This window comes from Trichechus manatus, unplaced genomic scaffold (assembly GCF_000243295.1).
Source record: "Trichechus manatus latirostris isolate Lorelei unplaced genomic scaffold, TriManLat1.0 scaffold00037, whole genome shotgun sequence".
NCBI classification, from domain to species: domain Eukaryota; kingdom Metazoa; phylum Chordata; class Mammalia; order Sirenia; family Trichechidae; genus Trichechus; species Trichechus manatus.
Genome location: NW_004443973.1, coordinates 9,466,042 through 9,477,205, shown reverse-complemented (window position 1 = coordinate 9,477,205; position 11,164 = coordinate 9,466,042). Strand labels below are relative to the sequence as shown.

Sequence of the window (11,164 nt, the reverse complement as noted above, 5' to 3'; positions counted from 1 at the left end):
TTTGGCTCTTCTAGTCTCATGGCAAAGGAGGAAGTTGCTTATGAAGGCAATTAGCCACATATTCCATATCCTTCTCCTATTCCTTACTCTCCTTCTTCCTGTCACTCCTGGCAAATAGAAACCAATTGTCTGTGGCTTGGATGGCTGCTTGCAAGCTTTTCAGACCCCAGGCACTGCTCAATGAACTAGGAGGTGGAACAGAAGCACTAAACATGTTATCAAGCCAATTAACTGGGATTTCCCACAAAACCCTAAACCTCCAAACCAAGGAACCAAATCCCATGAGGTTTTTGGTTGTACATAAGCAGCCTTAGTAGCTACTCTTTTGTTTTGGTCATTGTTGTAAATATATCTATCACACAACTTTCCCCTGGCAGCCACTTTTTAATCACAAGGAGAACCAGTCTTAAGACTGAAGCTGATGGTATAAGTGGCCATGAACAGAAACAGGAAGATCCCCAGTCCTTGATAACAACAATGAGACACTGACCATCCATACTACTACCCTTCTGAATTTCTCATTATGTGAGATATTTCTTTAAATTTAAGTCAGTTGAGCTTCTTTATTTTGAGTATCAGAAAACTCCTGCAGCCCAAAGCATCTCAACTGATGGAGAATTTGATTCTAAAAAGTGAGATGCTGCTAATAACAGATTTTAAAAAGGTCTCTTTTGAGAAATAATGGAATTACCATGCCCATTTTGAAAATAGGAAACTAAAGCTCAGGTAGGTTAAGTATATACAATAAGGCCAGACAATTAAAGCTCACGTTTGTCAGACTCTAGCTATAGTACAACTTCATTTCCAAAGTTGTAATAGGGAAAATAGCTAATTGCAACCATTTAGTGATAGATTTGTTAAAATCTTAATTTCTTATCTCTCTCTGACCTTTTACTTCTCCTTCAACATCTGCTTTACGCTGAGAGGTTTTCTGTTTATGTCATTAGTGTTTTAAATGTTTCTTCTTCCAGCATGCTTTTCTAATTTTATTATAGTTCTTAGTAAAAATGAACATATTTAGCAGTTCAAGCCACTGTGAAAAAGGAGTATTTTATATCAAAGGGAACCAATACTGACAGAATGCCCAACAATACATCTAAGCAACATATAATGTTAGTCTTGAAGCCATTTTAAATGTGCAGCATTGATGTAAACAGGTGTTTTTTGTATTTCCAAAAAAACTCCTGGACAGGATCCAAGACAAGTGTGCCCCACATTAAATGGATGATTTAGAAAGATTAATAGTGAGATCCTAATGTTCAGTTATGATTCACCAATATTTGCAAGTTTTAGTTGAAGCAGGAAAAGTAAACAGTCATTAGGGTGAAAATGTTATTTACAAATTTGCTGAGTTAGCAAAGACTTTTTTTGCATTCATGCAATTTCAGACAAAAAATTAATTTTTCAGGTAAAAAAATTAGTTTTCAATGTGTTAATGCTCACATTGACAGAAATTATTTATATTCTTATTAGGTACAGTGGAGACAATGAGAAAATACATAAGAAATATTTAATAGGTCAGTACATCTAATCACTTATATTAGCTCCCCACTAGTCTTTTTTTTTTTTTTTTGGAGTGCTGGTGGCGCAGTGGTTAAGAGCTTGGCTGTTAACCAAAAGGTCGGCAGTTTAAATCCACCAGCCGCTTGTTATGAGTCAGAATTGACTCGATGGCCATAGGTTTTTGGTTTTGGTACTAGTCTTTTTATCACCTTATTTCAGTATTTCCAAGAATTCATGGTATAGTGTTTATGTAATTCTAACAGTAATTTATAGCCAGTAACTGTCTTGATAGGTTATAGTTCAAGAAAATAGACAAAAATATGGAGAAAACTGAGAAAAAGATGGGAAAATTTCATCATAGAATTAAAATCTAAACAAAAAAGCAAAGCCAAATTCTAGAACTGAATAACACTATTTGAAATTAGAACCTCAACAGATGGGTTTAACTGCAGATCAGAAATAGCAGAAGATAAAACTAATGAACTGAAAGACAGGTAAATAGAAAACATTTTCAAAATGAAGTTCAGGGAGAAGAAAGTCAGAAAGTCAGAAAAGAGCAAATCTACAATAAGAGAAATACTAAAAGGAGTTTTTCAGGCAAAAAAAGATAACCCCAAGGTAAACAAAAAATTGCAAGAAGGAATAAAGTGCAACAAAAAGAGTAAATATGTGGGTGAACATAAACAAATACTTAACTTAATATTAACTGTTCAAAATATTATTAGGTCTTGTGGGGTTTACAATATATGCAGACATAAAATACTTGAAGATAATAATATAAAAGGTGGAAGTGAGGTAGAGCTAGTATTCTAAGAGTCTAGCATTAGGAAAGTGGTCAAAGTAATACGGTGGAACCCGGTGGCACGGTGGCTAAGAACTTGGCTGCTTATCAAAATGCTGGCAATTTGAGTCCACCAGCCACTCCCTGGAAACCCTATGGAGCAGTTATACTCTGTCTTATAAGGTCACTATGAGTCAGAATCAGTTCAAGGACAACGGGTTTAATTTTTTTGGTATAAATAAGAATGCATGTTTTAATCTCTAACCACCAAAAGATAGCTCTCAAGTTAATAGGGAAAAAAAAGGGGGGGGGGAATAATTTTAAAAAATTGATATATCTAAAGTAAGGCAACAAAAGAAAACATTAAACAGGATGGTCAAATAGGCAATAAATAATAAAGTAATATTTTAAACCCAATAAATAATAAAGTAATATTTTAAACCCAAATATATCCATAATTACATTTAACATAAATGGAGCACGTACTTGAGCTGAAATTAAAAACGTGAAAACACCATAAACAGAAATAAAAGACGAGTCACAAACTTGTAGAAGATATTTCAATTTATACATAACCAAACAGTATCAAGAACAAATAACTGTTATGAATCAACAAGAAAAAGCTATATAACAGAATAGAAGTGAGGGCAAAGGGTTTGAAGAGGCATTTCCCAGAAGAGAAAATATGAATGGTCAATTAATGTATGAAAAGATGATGAACCTCATTAGGAATCAGAGACATAAAAATTAATCACCAGACAATATCAGATTGGCAAAAGTTAAGTCTGACAGTATTAAGGGAAAGTAAGAAAGGGAAACAACAGAAACTCTTATGCACTATTGTAGAGTAGACATTAGCACAACTACTTTGGAAAAAAATTGTTATTATCTAATGTCATGGATTGAACTGCGTCCCCCCAAAGTATGTGCCAACTTGGTTAGGCAATTTCCCAGTATTGTGTGGTCGTCCTCCATTTTCTGAGTGATATACTTTTCCTGTGTTGCAAATCCTAATCTCTGAATGTAGTTAATGAGGCAAGATTAGATAATGCTAAAAAGGATTAGGGTGGGATGTAACACCCTTGTTCAGGTCACATCCCTGATCCAAAGCAAAGGGAATTTCCCTGGGGTGTGGCCTGCACCACCTTTTATTTTACAAGAGATAAAAGGAAAGCAAAGCAAGCTGGGGGCGGGGGCGCGGGCCCTCATGCCACCAAGAAAGAAGAACCGGGAGCAGAGCATGTCCTTTGGACCCGGGGTTCCTGCGCAGAGAAGCTCCTAGTCCAGGGGAAGACTGATGAGAAGGACCTTCCTCCAGAGAGGAAAGAGAGAGAAAGCCTTCCCCTGGAGCTGATGCCCTAAATTTGGACTTCTGGCCTAGAAGACTGTGAGAAAATAAATTTATCTTTGTTAAAGCCATCTACTTGTGGTATTTCTGTTATAGCAGCACTAATAAAGCAAAAGATGTATACACTCTGACTCAGCAATTCTACTTCTAAGTAAATATTCTAGAAAAATTCTTACACAAGTGTACAAAGATTATACACAGCAGGACTGTTTATAAAAGCTCCAAACTAGAAACCACCCAGATGTCTAGCAATAGTAGTATGGATACAAATTATCGTATATTTAATTAATGGATTGTTACATAGTAGTGAAAATAAATTAATTACAGCTATGTACTATGTCGGAGCCCTGGTGGCTCAGTGGTTAAGAGCTCAGGCTGCTAACCGAAAGGTCGACAGTTCAAATCCACCAGTTGATCTTTGGAAACCCTATGGGGCAGTTCTACTCTGTCCTTTAGGGTCACTATGAATCAGAATCGACTCAACAGCAATGGGTTTTTTTTTTTTTTTTTTATTTTCTTTTTTCAAGGTTAATTTTCGGGACCTTATGGTAAAGAAAAAACTACAGAAGAACACATTCCACATGTTCTATTTATTTAAAGTTCAAAAACAGATCAAAATAGATTGTGTAGGGATACAAACATAGGTTATATGCTTATAAAGAAAAGCAAGGGGATGACAATCACAAAATTCAGGATAGGATTGCCTCTTTGTAGAACATGGGGAAGCAGGATGGGAGAGGGGAGAGACACATAGTACACAGAGGATTCCAGAGGTAATGGATGTTTTATTAAAATGTACATTGGGTACATGACAGTTGTGATATGATGATATTTAGTAATAAGGGTAATTTTACAAAAAAGGGGGCTAGTCCTATCTCTTCATTTGTCACTCCACAGATCACTGAAACTAACAAGAAAATTTTTTCTTCTAGTGAAAAAAATTATATAAAGCTTTGTAAAATATTTTTTAAAGAATTAGTTGTAAGACTATGAAAACCATAAGGAAAAAAGTTATCAATCAAACCTCTTATTTTAGGTTACTCATAAGTGATATTTATTATGCTATTTCATTAATCTAAGTATTGTCAAAATCAAAATACAGAAAAAATCCAAAGTCACCTTGAAACAGTTCATAACTTTGTATAACAAACTTTCACTGAGCCTCTACCATCGTTCTTGAACTAAGGAATCAACCTGAGCAATGGCAGAAAAGCCAGACAAGGCCTGGACTAGAATTCAAGATGAGATGGGGTATGGGGGAAGATGCATAAGAGGAAAGTCAGATCTCAACCATAAAAGACCTTATATGCCTTGCAGTGAGAACCTTTTATGACTTCAGGAAAGTGACACTATGACAGCACACAATATAATAATATTCCTCTAAACAGCACCTCACATTATACACAAACATCCTCAGTGAAAGATTAAGGCCTGCTGCCCAGAGGTAAGAGGGAGATGTCAGTGATGAAGGGAGATGTGTTGTTTGAAACCTTGTGCCCTACTCAACACTACAACCTTGCAGATCACTGCATTAGATATTAAGATTTTCAGATTGATCATTTATGTTACTATGAAGCATACATTAGAGGGGACAAGCAGGCCACAGGGTGACTGAACTAGTTCAGGAAGTGACTTAGAGAAGAAAAGGAAGGGAAATATTTGAGAAATACTTGCTAAATTAGATTGTTGGGTTTGGCTGTGGGAGATAAGCAAGGAAAAATGTCCTCTTAACCATTAGACAATACAGGCATAGTACCTACTGCTTTCCAGGATATACAAAAATGTTTGAAGTATGAAAAAAAAAAGGCGTAGCTCCAAAATGCAAAAGAAAAACTACAAAACTAAAATTAATTTCAAAAGCAAAATTACAAAAAAAAAAAAATTTAAACAATCTTAACATATTATTAAATGTAGCATACAGTGCTTGGTATGATATAAGCTAACCATTGCCATCGAGTCGATTCCGATTTATAGAGACCCTATAGGGCAGGGCAGAACTACCCCATAGGGTTTCCAAGGCTGGGAATCTTTATAGAAGCTGACTACCACATCTTTCTCCCATGGAGCCACTGGTGGGTTTGAACCGCTGACCTTTTGGTTAGCAGACAAGCACTTTAACCATTGCGCCAATGGTGCTGGGGCATATACAGGTCTTAAAATAGCCCTTAGAGAAAAATGGAAAATGATTTCTCAGTTTCTTTCTTATGGAACTGACTGGATAACAGTGTCACAAACTAATACAGGACATGTAGATGTTACAGCATATTTGAGAGGAAAACTGGGAGTTCCATTCCGGACATATTGAGGTTGAGACGCCTATGGAACAATGTGAGTTCAAGGAGTTATTCCTAATTCTTCATTTTGGAGCCACTGGTTGACATAGTAAATATATAATAAACAATTATTGCTACTGACTAGACAAATTGGCTGTCCCCAAATGGATTATTCATTATATTAAAAACAAAACAAACTGATGTGAATTCAGAGAATCAGCAGTTGAAATGGGGAGCATCAGATAAGAATAACAGATACACCAATACAACTTCTACTTCTATTCTGCTTAATACTTCCCGACATACACCAAGTTTAAACCAAAGAAAAGGTCAAATTTCAGGACACAAACTACGGTGAATATTGCAAATTCCTTTCTCTACCCCCACACCACAGCCCCATGTACCCACTATTTCTTTTCCACGTAATGATTTTATAGTAGTTTTCAATGGCAAAAAAAAAAAAGGCTGCATGTTTTCCTAGATCTATAAATTAAAAACACTCCCATCAATTTTATGGTCATCTATTTTCCAACTTCTATTTTAGGACTTACTGCACCAGAGTGGGTGGGGAATGATTATAAACTTAAAGTCATGAGTAGCATGAGAGAGGGGAAGAAGGCGGGAATAAGGAAGAGCTTGAGGGTTTTGGGTGCTGCTTTTCTCCAAATTAAGTCCTGGGCCCTAGGTCGTTTGCTTTCATCAGCCAGGGAAAACTGCATGACGGCCATGTTACAACTTGAAAGGCAACATGGTGTAATGGAAAGTACTTGAACTTGGCAATGAGGCAGAACTGAGTTCAAATTCCAGTTATTAACCATGTGATCTTGGAGAGAAGTAGAAAAGACAAGGAAGGAGAAAGGAAGACAGTGTTAATAGAGATTTCTCTCCCTCCACTTACCACACCTCCTTCCTCCTTATCCATTAGCCTTTACATCAAGGATTATTACCTCAGATACGCAAATGATGAGATTATTTACAGATTCCTATAATCATAAAGGAGCCCTGGTGGTACAGTGGGTAAGAGCCCAGGCTGCTAAGCAAAAGGTGTACAGTTCGAATCCACCAGCTGCTACTTGGAAACCCTATGGGGCAGTTCTGCTCTGTCCTATAGGGTCACTATGAGTCAGAATCAACTCGATGGCAAAGAGTTTGGTTTTGGTTTTATAATCATAAAATGTTAGGAGTAAGAAGATGAAAAAACCAACTACTAGAAATTCTGTGATTTGCCCCAACTTTGTGTTCTAGTTCATTTAGCGGCAGAACTAACAGGTATTTGAATTCCCAGCCTAGTTTTTTTCCCTGCATACCATGATTTAAACCCGAAGAGCTGTATAATTAATTAATTAAAGGTTGATTTGCACTTAATAATTTGTCATAAAAAGCAAATTTCCATGAACTCCCATACCAAGTCTATTCTCCAAGTATGCAGTCGATTGAGAATTAATATTAAATAAAAGTGAATGGATTCATTCCTATTTTCATAAAGATTAATATTAAATCTTGTGGTCAGGAATAAGAGTAACCCCTCATATGCATGTGAAAGCTGGATAATGAAAAGGAAGATGGAAGAACTGATGCATTTGAATTGTAGTGTTGGCGGAGAATACTGAATATACCATGGACTGCCAGAAGAACAAACAAATCAGTTTTTGTGGAAATACAGCCAGAATGCTCCTTAGAAGTGAGAATGGTGCAACTTTATCTTGCTTACTTTGGACACGTTGTCAGGAAAGACCAATCACTAGAAAAGGACATCATGCTTGATAAAGTAGAGGGTCAGCAAAAACGAGGGAAATCCTTCATGGGATGGGTTGACACAGTGGCTGTTGACATCGGGCTCAAACCTATCAACAATTTTGAGGATGGAGCAGGACCCAGCAATGTTTCATTCTGTTATGCATAAGGTTGCCATGCATCAGACTCGACTCAACAGCAACTAGCAACTAACAACAACTGCTCACTCACACAGGCATAAGTGTTTGGAGGAGTCAGACATGATCGCGTTAAGAGTCGTAAGCACTAATATCTTTGTATCCTTTCTAAGGTTTGGCTACCAAAAGAAGCGTCATTTCTTTGACTTCTTCCTTAGGAGGTTGCTATTTGTAAGTCTTTTCCAAGAATGGATGAATGAATGCATGGATAAGCATACGAAGGAATGAACAAAGACAATGGATAATTATTTCAAATCTTTGCAGAGTCAGCAATGTAGAGTGATTACAGCACAGTCTCTGAAGCCAGACTGTCTAGGTCCAAATCCCAGCTCCATCAATTATTAAACCTGTGATCTTTGGCCAAGTTACTCAACCTGTCTGTCCTCTGTTTCCTCATCTGTAAAGTGGGGATAATAAGAGTAGACACATCATAGAGTTGTTGTGAGGATTAAATGAGGTTAGAGGCCTGGCATGAGGTAAGCCCAATGGATAAGCATGTTATTGTTATTATTGTTATATTATTATTGCAAGTTTAATTGGAATAGTTGGTTATGGGCACTAGAGTATAAGTTAAAACAGTCAAAATGCTGGGTATTTTCATTGATTGGAAAGAGCCAAGGGCGCCCAAGAAAAGCTGCTTCAACTGAAAGCCACAAAGATCTTTTCTCTTAGTCCCTTTCCTTATTCAAGAAATACATGGGAGCTGACAAAGCAGGAGCAATGGGAGACAAGGGGTAAGATGCAGTGGAAGGAAGCAGCTACAATAAAAATGCTTTAAAAAAGTTTTTCAATTCTTAATTAGTAAGCTGAGTGCTACCATTCATGAGGAATTTTTAAGGGTCTCAAAGCTATTAAAATGGTAATTAGGCCCCAAGAAAACAAGAACCAATTCAATTACATGCTGGATGCTTTTAAAATTTAAAGCCCTCTGTTAAGAGGGTTTTAAATGAAACACAGTTATAATTACAGGTCCAGGACCAACCTTAAAGCCAGAGTGTAGGTTCCTGGCTGACGCTGACTCTCCCGAATGAGGTAGCTCCCCTCAGCCACACTCAAGAACTGGTCTGCTGCTTCTCTGGAGATCATGCCGTGGAACCTAAGAAACAAAGTCAATTCAGAAGCTATATGCTTTCTACTTTTTTTCATTAAAACAAGATAAAACAAAACCCCCTACCTTCTGCTGTTGTTTTCTAGACAAAGTACTGCCACAATGGAAGGGAACAGTTGGGAGCAGTTGTGCTTAACTATGCTTGTGTTTCTCTGGGCTTGGCCCCTGGCCAGCTTCTCGATAGTTACTAGAACAGCATCAAAGTAGCTACCCAATCCACTTAACAACCACAAAATCAAAATGCACATCCATCTAAGGGAAGATCAGCCATTCTCTTGAGAGGATGGTCCCTTTTTTATGTAGCCGTTTGACCATATGGACATACTAAAAAAATACACATAAATGTGTCTCATTTCCTTTCTTCACACTAGTGGCACTGCTTCAAAATTTTGGCTTCCAGTCTATGTTGGCAATTTTCCAGGACCCTGGGTTGCCCTTAATTGGCATGATTGTCCAATAATGCGCATAATCCGCATTACCTCAAGCCAAAAGCAAACGATTGTAATACTTGCTTTCACTCCCTGCTAAAACCCTATCTTTGATTAACAAAGAAAAAAGGAGCAGAAAGAATAAATACAAATAACACATTGTATGAACAGATTCATCTATAACACTGACATAAAACACTGAAAAAGAAAACAAATGTCAGTGGTGGCTGATCATCATATTAAAAATAGAAAACCACATTACATCTGTATGATGATTCACAGTTTACAAAGAACTTATGCATACACTATCTCCTTAAAGATAATTGAGTGATAGCTCAAATGAAACTCTGCAGCTTTTACTGCCATAAAGCAAAAAACAGTCACATGAATTTGGAATGATATATTTAGAAGGCCCTAAAATGGCACCTCATCATTTAGGAACTTTACTAGGGGGCAAAGAGCAATTTTTTTGGCATTTTTCTCATGGCAGTGGTTCAGTCTTTCTCAATTTAAATCTTAAAACAGGTCATGGTAGGTATGTTCAAATCATGGCTATTAAAACAGGGAGGTACGACGGGTTCCTGGGATTTATTATCTCCATGAATTCCTCAAGCTTTCAGAACGAGGACCAGGCTCAGGTCAAGACTCTGAATCTACCAAAAGCAAGAAGATGGTGAGCTATCTCTGCTAGCAACACAAACCACTAAATTAGTGTTTTGGTATATATATTTTAAGGTTTTATGACATCAATTAATGAAGTTAGCAGATTTTAATATCTGTTTTTTTAAAAATGACTCAATTTAAAAGAAAACCCCTCACAGGGAAACAAATTTTGGAACACACCTTGGCAATGATATTTAAAGAACCTTAAAACTATTCATACCAGCTGATCCAAAATTTCTACCCCAGAAAAAGCTTTCTGCACTGAATTTCTTATCATATTAATTTTAATGGGGAAGTTTAAAAGCAACCTAAATGCAAAAGCAGAAGAGTGACTAAATAAATTATGGTACAACCATAAAGAAGATCAGTGGTTTTCAAATTTGGAATCATCTTCCCCTTAACTCAGAAGTGTTTGAGTGACATTCACAAGAGTCTTGAAAATTTACATTTATAAAAAATTTAAAACCATTTAAAAATGTTTGCTATACACATTATTATGTGATATGATCTCAAGTCATGAAAAACAAATGATTATGGGATTACAGGTGATTTTTATTCTTTCTTCCCAAAGAGCTACATTTCTCTTTTTTTAATAATCAGAAATATTAAGGAGTTTAAAAATTACTACATTTTCCATAAAACAGAAAAATATTCACTATTAATATTAAATGGAAAGATCAGGCTACAAAATTCTATCTATATGTATAACTACGAGTAACAGAGATTTTAATTCTTGTGGAATCCAGACTTTTAATATGGCCTTGGTGATAGAAACGATGCTGGAGATCATATGATAGAATTTTCCAAGACTTATTCATGGCAAATATCTTTTGTCAACAAAGTAAACAGCAACTATACACATGGACCTCATCAAATGGACAGCACAGGATTCAAATCGACTACATTTCTGGAAAGAGATAATGGAAAAGCTCAATATCATCAGTCAGAATAAGGCCAGGGGCCGAATGCGGAACAGACCATCAATTGCTCATATGCAAGTTCCAGCTGACACTGAAGAAAATTAAAACAAGTCCACAAGAACCAAAATCGACCTGAAGTATATCCTACCTGAATTTAGAGACCATTCCAAGAAAAGATTTGCCACACTGAACACTAATGACTAAAGACG

The 11,164-nt window shown here is 36.5% G+C and overlaps 1 protein-coding gene across 2 annotated transcripts in view; it reads right to left on the bottom strand.

Moving 5' to 3' along the window:
- Positions 1-11,164, bottom strand: part of CHN1 (chimerin 1) — a 227,643-nt gene that overhangs the window by 117,646 nt on the left and 98,833 nt on the right. For both annotated transcript variants that reach the window (XM_004375489.2, XM_004375488.2), the window contains one exon: positions 8,819-8,932. In XM_004375489.2, the coding sequence (XP_004375546.1) occupies positions 8,819-8,932 (114 nt within the window). The remainder of the gene's footprint in view (positions 1-8,818; positions 8,933-11,164) is intronic.